General features: G+C 47.8%; 1 protein-coding gene across 2 annotated transcripts in view; it reads right to left on the bottom strand.

Moving 5' to 3' along the window:
- The window catches only part of ALPK3 (alpha kinase 3), a 49,408-nt gene that overhangs the window by 3,815 nt on the left and 29,746 nt on the right, over nt 1-15,847 (bottom strand). For both annotated transcript variants that reach the window (XM_072981550.2, XM_072981551.2), the window contains 7 exons: nt 8,675-10,532; nt 7,593-7,740; nt 7,325-7,452; nt 6,447-6,482; nt 5,116-5,390; nt 3,336-3,424; nt 2,338-2,558 (listed from right to left, as the gene is read on the bottom strand). In XM_072981550.2, coding sequence (XP_072837651.2) covers nt 2,338-2,558; nt 3,336-3,424; nt 5,116-5,390; nt 6,447-6,482; nt 7,325-7,452; nt 7,593-7,740; nt 8,675-10,532 — 2,755 coding nt within the window. The remainder of the gene's footprint in view (nt 1-2,337; nt 2,559-3,335; nt 3,425-5,115; nt 5,391-6,446; nt 6,483-7,324; nt 7,453-7,592; nt 7,741-8,674; nt 10,533-15,847) is intronic.

Below are 15,847 nucleotides of genomic sequence, written 5' to 3'. Positions count from 1 at the left end.
TCAGACTTAGCTTGATGCGTGCAGAAAGAACATTAAAAGGGAGAAGGATTGTGTCCACTGACTCAGACGCCTGTGTCTTTAATCAAAGGAGAACATTGGGTCTCTGCCTGGACAGCCGTCTGTGCCCCAGGATGAAAGGCACAATCAGGAACAGAAGCTGCTACGTACAGTAGTTCTGTGTCACAAGGAAGAAGCCCTGTTCAGTCACTCTGAATTGCCAACAGATTTGCAGGGAGAAGGTAGAGCCCCCTGTTCTCTGTCCCTTCATTCATGTGCCAGAAGAGGAGGGTGCTGCTCACATCCAGACTCTGCATGGAAGCAAGAACCAAAATTGCCAGGATTTTTGCTCACATGTCAAGCTACACATGAGAAGGATTCTGCACCACTTCAGCCTCATTGCCACTTGTGCAGGGAAAAAGCAACAGGTATCTGGCTGTGGAGTTTGATTCCCCACTTTGGCTCCTAGACAGGGCCTGGACTTAATGATCTATAGGATCCCTTCTAGCTCTACAGTTCTAAGATGATATTAGAAAGAGGGGCAACTGCCCTCTCTCATGTTAACTGTGTGGATGATTCTAGAGTTCAGAACAACTGACCAGGTTTCGCCTCTCAAGCTGAACACCCACAAATCTCGTTCTCATCACTGGCTTTATGCAAACTAGGATGCTCTCCCCTACCTCAACATATCATACGTCCTGGCTTTGTTTCTGCCTATTTTGATCTTTATTGGTTCTGTTTTTACATGACAGTTTGAACTGTTTTAAAATCCCTATTCATGTTGTAACTGAGTAACTACCCCATGCAAAGATGTGATGATTAAATAATGTCTCATTTCAGCCTTAGGAATGTTTCTATGTCAAACAGAGCCTTTATGCCTTAATATAAGGCAATGGGAAAGATACTGAGTGACTGTCATCCCAAAGACAAAGGAATCTACAACCCCTTGACATGGAACTTGCTATCTCAAAAAATCTGAGTCTGAAAGTTCATAATTTCATTTTTCTATCTTAAAGTTAAAGACCTCAATGTCCAGCAAAAAATGACTTGGGGGACATTTCAGTTTCTCCCACTACTCCTCAAGTTCTGCCATTCTTGACCTGAGGAGGAGTCTTGCAGGGCTCAAAAGCTAGCCTGCTTGTGAGGTTTAGTCCTGAATAAAGGCATCAGACACTCTTGTATTTGGATTTTCCTCTCGGAATGAAAAGGGGTGGGCCTACTGCAGGATAGCTCCGTGACTTCTTAAGGCATCCGGCTGCAGAGCCAGAGGCTGGGAGACCGATTCCCCTCTTGTGCCTTCTTGACAGGGGCTGGACTTATCTATCCACAAGGTCACTTCCAGCTCTGCAATTCTAAAAGGATGATGATAATTGAAGAGAACAGCTGCAAAAAGTAAAGCACGGGCTTTTAAAATTCTAGGGCCACAAGACAACCACTGTCTTTTCTAGTGGCTTCTGTTCTGTTCTTGACATAATGTCAGCAGCACAGTCTTTGACTCTTAACCTGATAAACCTCACAGGGCCATTGCAAAGATTAAAATGGGGGGAAAGGGAGCTGGGAATACCTGGAGGAAAGGTGTCACAGAAATGCAATCATCAATAAAGAACCAATGCACATTGCCCTGCTGCATTTCACTTTGGACCCCTCCGGATGTGCTTGGATGCCATTCCCCCATCATCCCAGCTTGCTGCGTGGGGAAGGTGGTCTTGTGGTTCAACATACCTAAAAGTCACCAAACTAGGGAAACCTCACTCTGGAAGCCTTGTACACCCCTGGACGGATCTTGCCAGAAAGTAAGTCTTTCTGGCAAGACTTACTTTGCCAGATGTATGGCAAAGTAAGTATGTATTCCATACATCACCGTAGGGATGTACGGAAGTGAGAGCTGGACCATAAAGAAAGCTGACCGCCAAAGAATTGATGCTTTTGAATTGTGGTGCTGGAGGAGACTCTTGAGAGTCCCCTGGACTGCAAAGAGAACAGACCTATCCATTCTAAAAGAAATCAACCCTGAGTGCTCACTGGAAGGAGAGATCCTGAAGCTGAGGCTCCAATACTTTGGTTGTCTCATGAGAAGAGAAGACTCCCTGGAAAAGACCCTGATGTTGGGAAAGTGTGAAGGCAAGAGGTGAAGGGGACGACAGAGGACGAGATGTTTGGACAATGTCATTGAAGCAACCAGCATGAATTTGACCCAACTCTGGGAGGCAATGGAAGACAGGAGGGCCTGGCGTGCTCTGGTCCATGGGGTCACGAAGAGTCGGACACGACTAAATGACTAAACAACAACAACAAGTAGGAATACATAGAGGCCGGGGGGGTGCCTCCAGAGAGCTTTACCTTCCAAATCCGTCACTAGGATGTTGCCGTTTGTCCACTGGTACAGCCAGTGCTGGAAAGTGCAGCACTTCTGCCCAACCTCGGAAGGGTTGGCCGGAGCCAAGCCACTGCCATCTCGTTCTCGCCTGCAGTAGAGCTCAAACTGGCCCGGCAGGTCCTCCTCCATGGTGGCGTAGGGGATGTTGTTGGCTGGGCGGTAGATCAGGTACAGGGGCATGATTCTGGGGGGAAAGCAGGTACACGTCTGTTTTAGTTGGAGTAGCTTTGAGAAGAGAGGACTCCTACATGGCCCTTTGCCTGATACATGGGACAAAGCATGTCAAGCAAGGAACCACAGAGCTTGGAAAAGTTTTCCTTTTTGAGATTGTAAAGCCCAGAAACCCCAATACGCTGGCAAATTCTGGGAGGTATAGCCCAAAAAGTAATTCCACCCCCCCAAGCTCTGCATAGGTGGTCACGTGCTTACATGTCTTTCCAGCAGGAATGGGCAAATGACCATGTAAGTAGAGGACTAGGTTGGAAACCACAACCACCACCACCCGTTGAAAAATCAGCACTACTTAGGGAATTCAGCGATCACTACCATGTCTCTCTCTGGCACAGGAGATTCTCAACAGCACAGTAGCAGCTTCTGTGACTTTCTGTGGAACGGCTCTTCTGTACCAAACACCTCTGAAGACATATGGGGCTGAATGTCTCCCCTTCCAGCAGCAGGGCAGAAAGCCCTGGGCCAGGAAAACCTTTAAAAGGAGGTGGGAGGGTCTCAGCAATCAGGATGCTGGGCACTGGTGCCTTCCCATGGATGCCAAACAATAGCCAACCCTGTAGGAATATAGGGTACACTCTGTTGCTCTCCAGGTGCTCAACTCCCATCGTCCCCGGCAAGAGACGATGCTGCCTGTGGCAAGAAGGAATCGCATTTCCTTCCTATGCCTCACTTGTTCGGACCTGTTTGCACCCGAGACAGAGCTTCCCTGGAACTGAGAGGTGCAACTTACTCAGGCACCGGCCCAAAGTCAGGAACAGCTCGCGCTTCTGCAGCAAAGATCTTGCAGTACTCCCGACTTGAATTCTGGATCTTACACTCCTGCAGGGAGCAGAAGAAGCAGAAGAAAGGGTCCCTCAACTCTTCTTAGCTCAGTAGGTGCAGTGGAAGGATGGCACTGTGTGGCCGGACGCAGTGTGAAACAGCAGTGAGAGGGCTGGGCCAGAGACCTAGAAGAGCGGGGTTCGCATCCCAGTTCAGCCATGAACTCACCTGCTAGCCTCGGGCCAGCCACCATCTCTCGGCCTAACCCACCTGAGTGTTGTTCCAAGAAGAAAATGGACTGGCTGTTGCAGCCCTGCTGACCCTGTCACCACTATCTGTATCTACGTTGCCATGTTTCCCTCTTCAGAATTCAGTATTAGCTTTTAGACATGATTGAAAGGCTCATATGAGCCTACCCGGCAGTTAAGATCCAGCCAGGGGGCCCTTTTGAAAGAGCCGTCCCTTAAGGAGGTAAGAGGGATGGCTTGCAGACAAAGGGCCTTCTCGGCAGCTGCCCCCAGACTATGGAATGCCCTCCCAACTGAGATTCGTCTGGCGCCGACACTGATGACATTTCGGCGCCAGGTCAAAACCTTCCTGTTCCAGAAGGCTTTTAATTGAAATAATATTAGCTGTGGGTCCTGATGGCAATTTTATATATATTTAAATTGTATTTTAATTGTTACATATCTTTATTGTATTTTAAATGCTGTAAGCCACCCAGAGACCTTTGGGTAGTGTGGGCGGCATATAAATTAAATTAAATTAAATTAAATTAAATTAAATTAAATTAAATTAAATTAAATTAATTAATTAATTAATTAAATAAATAAATAAATAAATAAATAAATAAATAAATAAATAAATAAATAAATAAATAAATGAATAAGAGGCAGGAGTGAGTGGTGATGCAAACGTGTTGTATTTAGTATTTTCTTTGTATTCTGTTGCTTCCGAATCAGTTTGTAGTAATGCATTTATGTAACATTTTAATATAGTGTTATTAATTCTTTAAAATATTTTAATAATTTACCGTTTTTAGCTTTTAACATTGCGTTTTTAATGATGTAAGCCACTTGGGTTATATATTTATTTATTTTGGAGAAAGGTGGGGTAAAATTATTTAAAATAAATAATAGATTACAATTATGAGCCTATGACTACAGCTATTGGTCCCTACAGCCCAGTATTGTTTACCCCAGGGGTGGGCAACTTGTAGCATAAGAGCTCCACCTGGCCCATGGCTCAATTTCAAAGTGCTCTAGGGAGTATCCAGTTCACATCATTGCCAAGAGTGAGCTGTCCCTCCCAAAGTTCAGAGGAAGGACGTGTCAGAAAGAGACAGAAAGACAGACAGACAAGAAGGAAGGAAGGGTGACAGAGACAGGGAGAGAGACAAAAGAGGTAATACAAAGAAAAAAAGACAGAATTACCGTAGGTGGCCCAGTCTCCTTTTGATTCTTGATCTCTCCACCCCACCCCTCACTGGCTTTAGCGCCCCCCCCCCCCCACTGCTGGCTGGGGATCCCGGAGAGACTTGCCCAAGGAAACATGTTTCTTTAGCAAAACGATGTCCCCACCCCTGATCCGTAGAAGTTGTTCCATGGTCTCAGTTTATTCCCCTGATGGGATACCCGGCCCATTTTAACCCCCGAATACCCAGGGTTACACCTGGGACCTTCTGCACAGCCATCGTGGGCTCTGGGCCCTTGGTGGGAAGCCACACGCCCGAGCCTCCTTCTGCCCACCTGGATGGTGATGTCGTAGTTCCTCTCCACCAGCGTGCTCTCGCTGCGTCCACCGAAGGCAATGAGGTTGTGGACTTTGATAATGCCCGTGTGCCCAGACTCAAAGACAGGCTCGAGGCCGTAGATGGCACGGGCGCGACACGCCTTCCGCAGGAAACCTTGGCCTGCCTCCAGGTCCTCCATCATAATCCTGCCAAAGAGCTTATCCCCCCAGAAGCCAGAATCAGCCAGGCCTTTGGCAAACACCATGGGTGTCATCTCGATCTCCTCACCAGCTGCAGGAGAGGAAAAAGACATGGGAGAATAAGGCCAGGCTCAAGGGGGCAGGCAAGGAGCACCACAGGTGGGGGCAGGTGCTTTTAAGATGGAGGTAGAAAGTGGGGTGGAAGTCTACTAGGACTGAACTGAATGTTACAGTTCACCTGTCCTTAAAAGAGGGGATGCCTTAAATGCAGAGAAACATCTGATTGTTCCAACAGGAGCTTTTCACCCCTTCTGTAATTTGCAATCGGCCTGCTTCTTTGTGATTGGTTGTGTGTTTGCAAATGTAGTCGCGTAACTCTTAACAATAGCTCCATGAAGAGCTACCCTTGGATATACTGTAACATCCACAAGCCTGAGTTTCCAAGAGGGTAGTCCATCTGATGGCAAGTAGGCAAGCAAGCGATTTGGTCTCAAGGAGAAGAAGTTCTCTCTTTGCGGTGAGCTTTGGAGCTGGGGAGGAAGTCCTTACTATTGAGCCTGGGCGAGGAACAGGCTGCAGTCCAGAAACATCTGGAGAACCACTTGTTCTGTCCTTGACATCACCTCAAGCCTAAGTTCTGGGATGCCTGGAGATCAGGCGGCCAACTCTCAGGGGAGATAAAGGAGAACCAGGAAAGAAAAGACAACAGCTGATGAAATCAGGTGGTAAATCCAAGGGACCCAAGACCAGATAAGCAGAATGCCTCCCCATCAAACCCTTGGAGCACTACTGCGGAAAGAGTCTGGGGGAAGAGAGACAACTGAGGAAGGAACTTCTGATTAAGAGGTGCATTACAAAGGGAACACTGCTAGGATGAGTCAGGATGAAGGAAGTCATTCACAGAGAAGCAGAGAGAGAGAGAGATTTAAAAAGGACAGAAGGATATAGCTCTGCCCCAAACAAAAAGCATTTTTCTCTCCATGATCTCTAACTTCAGCATGAGAGGGAAACTTGTCTTTTTGGCTATTCCTGACCTCTTGGTGGTGGGTGTCACCCCTGCAAGGGCCTGTGGGACTCAGCTGCGGCATTTGGCCACGGTACCTGGAGGGGCATAGACTCACCACACTGTCCCCTGGGCACAATTTACCTTCTATTTCTTCTTTGAAGATAAATCCCGACAAGACTGAAAAGAGAAAAACCACACGTTTAAACTGCAGTCCTGGGCTTCCACTTAACTAGGAGAAGACCACAGAGAGAGGAAAGGCACCTTCAGTTTGAACCAACCCTCATTCATGCACATGCTCCGTTTACATGCTGGAAGTCCTGCCAGGCCACCCAGTTTCCCCTTTTCTCTAGCAAACTCTTCTGCCACCAGAAGTTCAGAGGAGGCCTTCTCGGTGGCTCCTCCCAGACTCTGGAACTCCCTCCCACTGGAGGCCAGCCTGGCCCCATTTTTCCTGTCCTTCCCCAAGCAGGCAAAGACATTTCTCTTCAGACAAGCTTTCCCTCAGTGCCCATCTGCCTGAGTGGGTTGTAGGGTTTTTTTTAAGGGATTGTTGTACTCTCCTGCTTTGAATGTGTTTTAGTGTTGCTTTTCTTTACCCTTTCTAGTGTGGCATTTGTTTAATCCTTTTTAGTGTTTGTATACTCACTGTTATTAGCTTTAAATATTGTCTTTTAATAATGTAAGCCACCTTGCATGCTTTTTAAGGAGAAAGGTGGGATGAAAAGGTATAAGATAAAATAAAATAAAAGAAGGCAGGAACGCAGGGAGGGAAGGGAAGAGGAAATAGGTGCTCTGCTCTATGTAATGCATCTTCAGGCCCTGGGTGTGTATGTTCCCCTGGCTGGGTCTGCTATTATCAAGCAAGTGCAAAAGCATTACCATATGCCAGGGAAAGATGACCAGCAGGTCATGGTGCACTTGGGCATTAAATCAGGCATAGCGAGAGTTTGAGCACCCTCTTTGCAAGGGATAGAACCGCAGGCCTTGCTGGATGAGGAGGAGCAATCGCTGGGTCTCACCTTCAGCACTCAGCAGGAAGTCAGTGGTATCTGTGCCATATTCATTCTGGATGGCGCACTGATAGACCCCACAGTCCTTCTGGGAGACCTGCACGATGGCCAGGGCTGCCTGCCCTTCATCCCCAGCACTGGAAGAGAGTCATCAAAACATTAAGAAGAGCCCTGAAGCCGGGTCAGGGCCAAGCCACCTCTAGTCCTACAGAAGATCTCTCTTCCACCATCATCCACCCCCCGTCCCACCCAGAAGGGCCGTCCCTATGCCACTGACCTTCTTCTGACATCCGCCACAGGCACCTCATCCTTGTACCAGGTCAGCTTGGAGTCACTCAAAATATTGAAGAACTGGCACCAAAGCTTTAGGTTTCCAGAGGCATCTGAGAACTGCTCTGCTCGGATTTTGCGAATTACCTGCGGCGCTACAGGAGGGGGGAAAAAGTGGAGGAAGTGGAGATGATGCATCCCCAGAGGGATCAGAGCTTGGAAGAAGTGTTTTCCAGCTACAGCTCTCAACAGTGCCCAAGCTGACTGGCGATTTGGGGGACCGTAGTCCAACACCAACACCCCAACCGTGTCATTTTTCAAACTCTATGTAACACAGGGATCTGAGATCTGCACACTAGGACTAGGAGAGGACCTTGTGAAAGAGGGAAAGGATGCTGGTGCTGCCAAGGGAAAGGGCCTAACCCCCACCCTGTCCACAGCTTGGGGTCAGGAGCCGAAGGAAACTCTGCCAACAACTTGAGAGCCAGGTTGGCTCTGGGAACAACCCTGCCTAGTTTGACTCTGCCTCTCAAGCGCTAAGAGAAGAGCAGGAAACCTCTTTCATTCCAACGGTCGAGATCAGTTCTTAAAGGAAACAAGGTGGCACTGAAAATACCAGCATGGTTTAGCCATAAGTTCGTACTGATTGTATCTAGGAGACATTTCCTTCCCCAGGGAACAGGGAGGAACCCTACAAAAGAGGGGGAACCCTACAAAAGAAGGCAGGCTGAGACTGCAGAAAAGCTGGATTTGGTTCTAGGTCCTCCTGAGATCCCCTATTCCTGCCTTACAGGGAAGAGCCATCCTCAGCCTCAGGGTGCAATGGTTAAACTGCAGTACTGTAACTAAAACTCTGCTCACAAACTGGGTTCAATCCCAGGTAGCCGACTAGAGGTTCAATCAGCCTTCCTAGGTTGATAAATTGAGTGCGCAGCTTGCTGGGGTGGTTGGGCAAAGTTTAGCCTGCATAATTACTTGTAAACTGCCCAGAGGGTGCTTTAAGTGCTACAGGGTGGTATATAAGCAGCACGCTTTTTAGCGATTTTTAAAATCCCATGACCTATCCTTGGAAGAAGGGTCCTCTCTCACCTTTAAATGGGTCATTTGTTTTCCGTGTTTCGCCTCCTTGACCTTCCTGTGGGATCCCTTGAAGGTTCTCTGGGGAAATCAAAGAGTCCTCTGCCACCACCTCCTTGCTTTCTTCTGCAGGTTCTTCATACATCTTGGGCACTTCCAATGTGGCCATCTTTCTGGCCTGGGTCGGGGAGCGCCTCTCCGCAGGTGGAGAAGCTGGCCCAGGGGCTGGGAGGAGAGCCGTGCTCCTGCGGCCCTGCTTCGGAGACACGGTGGGACTCTCCCTTTTGGCCCGTGGTGCTGGGTCGTCGAGGCCCATCCCCTCTTCCATCTCATCCGCCTGCTTGGCTTTGGGTAGGAATATTTTACGACGTGCCCCTAATGCCAACTCCTGAGGGGTGGCGCTAGGCAGGGCGGCCACTGCTTCACCAGAAATCTCTGGGGATGGCTCCGAGGGCCCGGCCAGCTCTGCAGAGGCACTGCCTACCACAATGGAGGGCACGCATGGCAACGCAGGGGCTTCTGGTTCAGCCACGAGGCTCTCCTTGCAAGCTAATAGCTCTTGGTTGATCATCCCCGTCAGCTTCCGAGAAGTCCTGGGGGTCAGCTGCAGGCTCTCAGCACTCTGGAACAGCTGGTTGGTCTCCACCCGCTCAAATATCTTTCTGGATGTCCTGGGGGTTAGCCCAGCAATGCCCACGTCCGCAACGTGCTTTGGAATCGCAGAAGGTGGCTTCGTTTCCTCCACAACCTTGGCTTCTTGCTTTGCTTTGCCTTTCTTTTTATCTGGCTCCGTGCTCATCTTTAAGAGGAGCAGCAAGTAATTCTTTAGAGAGGACACAAGGTTCTTGTGCTGTGCTTTCTGCACCACCTCTTCTTCCTCCTCCATGGCCGCCTCTGGTGCTGAAGGCCCTTCTGAAGTTGTTTCCTCCCTTTCCTGCATTTGGATTTCTGCCTTTTTGCCAAGAGGGAAAGCCTCTAGTTCGTCTCCTTCAACCTCTGGAGGACCCATGGTTTTTTCTTCAACACAGACTTCCTCTGCAGCAGTTCTATGGATAAGTTGCTCTGGAACTCCACCCATTGACGTTACAGATGACTGATCCTCTGTTTCCCTCCTGACGTCCTTCACCAAATGTGCCACTGACTGATTCCTCTCGGCAAAGCCCTCTTTGACCGGAGAGAACTGAGCTGGTCTCTGTGGTTCCTGGAGAGCTGTTGGGCTTGGAGGGGGCATCATAGCTGGAGGAATGTGGCCAGGAAATGACGTTTCCACTGCGACATCTGGGAGTGCCAATGGCCTGATTGTCACAGCCGGGAACCTCTCGCCCTCCAGACCTGATCCTGTTTCTAAACCAGGCTTGTTGTCCTGCGACACTTCAGCAATTTCTTCTTCACCCACTATTTCAATCTGAGGGACAACTCGATCAAAGGGGTCTGTAGGTCTCTCCTCAAGAACAGCCTCCTGGAAAGGTAATCCATGAGTAACCAGCTCTTCACTCCTATGACCTGGAGTTGGTCTGTGCTCAATTTCACCATTATCAAAACGTGGGGAATGCCGCCCCACATCTCCTTTCACAAGCAGCTCTTCCTTCCCAATCGGCTGCGAGACATCTAAGGAAACAGATGGAGGATTCTGGGAAGCCACAGAGACATCCTGCTTGTCTTCTTGGCCTAGACCGGCCACCTCATCCAGGTCTTGGGCTTCTGGGCTGGCACCAGCCGACTCCTCGGACCCTTTCGTCTCTCTTTCTCCAAGGAGACTCGTCCTTAACGTGATGCAGCCGCCTTCGTGGTTCTTTTCTTCTCTAAGATTAGAAACTGGAGTTTGGAGATTGTAGTCAGGGGATACAACAGGTGCTAGGTTTCCTGGAGACTAGAAACAAAGAATATTATTAGAAGGGGATTTGTAAGGATGAGGAAACTTCCCCCAACTTCAGTTAGAATTTCTCCTAGAAATAACTTTTTGACTTGATGGCCCGTGATTGTTATTACATTGCATTATACCTAGCTGGAAACCCAGTTCTCTAAATTTAAAGTGCTGGTAAGAGTCAAGGGAAGCTCTGCAAGACCTCAGTTTCAGGGCCTCAGCTCTCACCCCGAGCAAGCCCTGTACAAAAACCACCGCTTTTCCTGTTGACGGCTTAGAAAAATATATGTCTTTTACTGGAGTCACCTCCCGATTTATAATCTTGGAACCAACTTTTTGTTTGTTTGTCCTTTGTCAACAGCATTTTTTTTTAAAAAAAAGTGTCGACCTAGTCCTCTCATTTCACTTGTTTTCTATTCAAACTGGGACCCAACGTAACTGGAGGACGCCCGATTGGGTTCCGTCATCAAGAAATTGGGCTCTTAATCACTGCTTCTCCATGGAAGAAAAAAAAAGCCTCAAGAAATTCAAGTTAGAGTCATTTTAAAATCTGATGGTACAATTGGGTGCCTTCCTAAATTTAAACACACATAACACACACTGTGGGGGCAGAATACAAAGCCAACTTTTCATTGAGGGCCACGACTGCTTTTCAGAATCAGAGGCCCATCGCGACAGAGGTGCCCTGCAAGAGAAAGATAAACCCCGCGGTCCCAAGGCTGGTGTAACGGCACCAGGAATAGCAGCCCCAAGCATGGGCAGCTTCCAAACAACACCGAGAGGCCAAAAGGAGCATCGAGATCAGGTGGCTGGAAGGAGTGATGTCTGGAGAAGATTAAGAGAGCTATATCTGTCTGGCTTGGCTACAGCAGGGGCTGCAGGAGAGGCCTCCCGACTACCACCTCTGGATAAGGACCAGAGAAGGAGAGGGGAGAGGGAGGCAGAGATTTGTGAAAATAGACGTGAACCATCTGAAAGAAGTGGTGGCGGCAGGTTTATTAGGCTTTATATGTTTTAAATCAATCCGTGCAAAGTCATTTTCATAAAGAATGGATAGAGAGAGAGAGAGAGAAACTGTAAAGCAAACCTTTTCAGGGAGCCTTCTCGTATCAGAGGAGGCTATTCCATCTGGCCCAAGGGTGCAACCTCCACCCCCAGATTTTGCTTGACTGACTCTCTCAGCAGCTCTAGACAGCAAAAACAACAATGGGAGTTGCTTGAACCTGCATTCTTAACTACATATGGAAGGTTGCATTCTGCCCAAGATCTAGACAGAAGACTGCCTGCTCCAGCTTTCCCTGCCCTGGCACATTCGATATGAATGGGGCAGAACAGGCTGCTTGTCATTTTAGAAGCCTCGTGGCACAGTGGTTAAACTGCAGCACTGCAGCCAAAACTCTGCTCACGACCTGGGTTCAGTCCCAGGTAGCAGGCTTGGGGTTCACTCAGCCTTCCATCCTTCTGAAGCTGGGAAACTGAGGGGGTGGGGAGCAATGTGTAGGCTGCATAATTAAATTATAAAATTCTCAGAGAGTATTTTAAGTGCTATAGGGCACTACATAAGCAGAACACTTTGCTTTGCTTTTAAACACTTCACTTGCCAACCTATTCGCCAAATGAATGCATGAAGATTGTGTTCACAGAGTGACAAGATATTCCATTGTGTTTCACTTATACTGTACATGTCATCGGGAAAACCACAAGTATTCTGAGATTGTTTGTTTTAGCTGTCTACAAAGCTAAAAGGGAAATGAGAGGATAATTTTTCATAAGCAAACTGCCAGTGCAATTGTCAAAAGAGGAGGTAAAGGTAAAGGTTCCCCTTGACAATTTTTGTCCAGTCGTGTTCGACTCTAGGGGGCGGTGCTCATCCCCGTTTCCAAGCCATAGAGCCAGCGTTTTGTCCAAAGACAATCTTCCATGGTCACATGGCCAGTGTGACTTAGACACGGAACGCTTCCCACCGAGGTGGTACCTATTTATCTACTTGCATTTGCATGTTTTTGAACCGCTAGGTTGGCAGGCGCTGGGACAAAGTGACGGGAGCTCACTCCGTCGCGTGGATTCGATCTTACGACTGCTTGGTCTTCTGACCCTGCAGCACAGGCTTCTGTGGTTTAGCCCACAGCGCCACCATGTCCCTGTGTCAAAAGAGGAAGCTGATCATAAATTACAAAAGAAGAAGAAGAAGAAGAAGAAGAAGAAGAAGAAGAAGAAGAAGAAGTAGTGATGGATGGTACCAACAGTGGTAGAACCAGGGCTCACAGCATCCTCTTTAGCAGAAGATATGTTGACACTGTTTGCCATGACCATTAACAACCATGGGTACCTCCGTTCCCTCCGAATGTAGCTGCAACTCTTTCAGTGGCTGGAGAGGAAGGGGATTTTCCCCAGTAACTATGGTGGATGTCCTGTTGTATAGCATGCCTAGTGATACCCCAGTGTGGTGTAGCGGACAGAGTGATGAACTAGGACTCTGAATCCCTATTGCATCTTTAGGGGTTTGGTGAGTCAAGCGCTCCATAGGTTCCACTGTTTCAAGGAGCCTCCTCTAGTTGTGGCTTATGACACTAATCAAGAGGGTTTTGGTCAACTTATTGTCGTGAGCAACATTCCTTCTAAGCTGTGCGCACAGAGCCCCACTGGCATGGTGCAACAGCAGCTGGACTTGATGCTCATTTTTTTCTGGGTTTTGGATGAAACCCCACACATGGGGCAAGGCTTTCATACAGCAGGGCCAAAAATTAGAGGGAATGTTGTTTGTGAGTGATTGCTGTCATAATGCAGCGCAAATGTGTGATGCACATATGTAAATGAATGTGACAGAGACATATATGTACATATGGATCAACATATTGCCTGCATCATCGTACTATATTGTTTTCAGTGTGCAATTATTTGATGCAAGTTTGGAAAGTATATTTCAAGTCAGAGGATACAGAGTACGTTCAGCGCTACGACAAGTGGTTGGGTCATGGATCATTCTTTGAGTTCCTTTAGGTCTTCCATAACCAAATAGTTTGATATGAATCCTTTGGGGAAAAGCTATCGCCTCTTCTATTGTTCTTCCTACCAACACAGAGTCATACTGGAAACAGTTGCTCGGGGAAACGATGCCAATAATGCAGCTGCAGAGTTTTGTGGGAACAGCTGCTCCGAGGTCTTTGAGTCAAATTGCAAGACATGTCTCGAGCCGTTCCATGCTGTCACAATCGGAAGTGCGAATGGATATCAAATGTAGCTTTGAAAGAGTGACTCAAAAGCGCCAACCGGCTGTGACCATGAGATCGGCAGAGGTCCTTTAGTGCCACCGGTGACGTGAGAGCCCACAAACCACCACAGAGTCCTGCGCAAGCCGTGTCCGGGGACAGGTTGAGGCACTTGGATAGGCATTCTACTAAAACAGCCTCAAGAAGAAACTCCAACCCAAGGACAATAAGGATCAAAAGAGCTCTTCTATCACAGGACAGACATGTTTCGCTCATCTAGTTCAGTCCTGTGTCTGCTCTAGGATTGAGACACCTTGGTGCTGTTTAGGGATTTTCAGCTCTCCAAAGCTCCTGCCAACAAGGGCAATGGTAAAGGACTGTGGCAGCTGCAACAGGACTCTTCCACCACAGAACCATCATCCCCACAGAACAAAGAGAATGTCCTGAGGTGCAGATGCAGAATCGAAGTGAAGAATCTGCAGCATGTTGAGTGTGGCTTGCTTCTAGATCTTGCCAGCCCTGGCAATTCTCCTGATCTAAAATGTCCAAGCTCACCCAAACACACAATGAGAGGAAAATGTCATATGATGATAACTGCAGCTTTTTCCCAGGACAACTTGAAACTACATTGCAGGAGATTCAGAGTAAGGAAATAGTATAGAGGAGAAAGTTTGACCAGCTACCCCAGCACTACTGCTCCGATCAAAGCTAGAGCCTCAAGCAGCTGCTGTGAAGTTTTCACACATACTCCTGGATCACAGGCCTTCCATACCACATCAATTTTAATTCCTTAGCTACAACATGCAAGCTTTAAGATTTAAAAAGAAAAACCTCACACACCAGCGCCGCTGAGCGTGGAATCAGCTAACCTACCAAAGCATCCCCAGGCATGCTGGTTCCCATGATTAGCTGAGAGAGCCCCTTCTTTAGTCAAAGGCAGAGGCTGTTTTGCCTTGCCTAAAATGGAGACAAGTCAAGCAAATTCCAGCAAGATTGCAAGGGCAGCTGCTGAGTGCTAAAAGCCACTTTGGGAGGCCGATAAGGACCTTCAATGAGAAGGAAGTCCATTGGCAGAAACAGAGCCTCCTTCTGCAGGGAGTTGCTGGAGGAGATTCTGCAGCCATATCCCAATTCATATACAGTAGATTCCATAAAGGGGGAGACTTGAAAAGCCATTAGATTAGCCTTTCTCAACCTGGTGCCCTCGAGGTGTGCTACCATGACAGTTGGTTAACTCTGATGGGGGTCCTAGTCCAAGATACCAGGTTGAGGACGCCTACATGAGGGGCAAGTCAGACATTAATACAAACGCATATTTCCTGAGATTGTACTGTTTTGCCACTAGCCACACAATTCCTTCAAAACACCTTAAGACTTGCAAATGAAGCCCCTGCTTATCTCCCAAAGGCCAATCAGCAAGCAAATTTGCAAATACAAAGCAAACTCGGGATAGGACCACTGTGATGATTGCCCCACGCCATTCATGCCATTCATAGTCATGAGCTGATTTGCATGAGCCTATGAGAGGACTGGAGTCAGCAGTTACATGGGGTTTGGTGGGAGGAGTCAGATAGAGATTGGGAAGCGATCCAGATAGAGATAGGGACTGGTTAGTCAGAGAGAGAGGGAACAAATACTGAGAGAGATAAAGCTGGTTAAGAAAATAGGTAGAGAAGGTGGTAATGATATAGTTAGAGAAAAGAAGCATGTACTGAGAAAACTGTTGATGATTTGCTTGTGTATAATGTTTATCTGAGAAACCTCTGTTGTTATTCAATCGGCTTCACTTCAATAAATAAGTTCTGTTCCTGTTTACAAGACAAGTGTCTTGACAAATATCATTTGTGTAGCCTGCATAATTAACTTGTAAACCACCCAGAGAGTGCTTGAAGCACTATGGGGCACTATATAAGAAAAAAAATTGTAATGTGGATTAAGGTGATCCACTGGTGGCAGTGAGAGGAAAACGCAATGCGAGCCTTTGTGACAGAAGGACAAGCAGGGGCCACAAGGGTGAACGCCACAACCACCAGGTCAAATGAATAGGTTTGCCCCAGTCTCACAAGCTTGTGCATCCCTGGAGACAATGATCACTCGGTCAGTGGCCTGACA

This window comes from Pogona vitticeps, chromosome 12 (genome assembly GCF_051106095.1).
Source record: "Pogona vitticeps strain Pit_001003342236 chromosome 12, PviZW2.1, whole genome shotgun sequence".
In the NCBI taxonomy this organism is placed as follows: domain Eukaryota; kingdom Metazoa; phylum Chordata; class Lepidosauria; order Squamata; family Agamidae; genus Pogona; species Pogona vitticeps.
The sequence above is the reverse complement of the archived record's forward strand: the minus strand, read 5'-3'. Positions and strand labels throughout refer to the sequence as shown.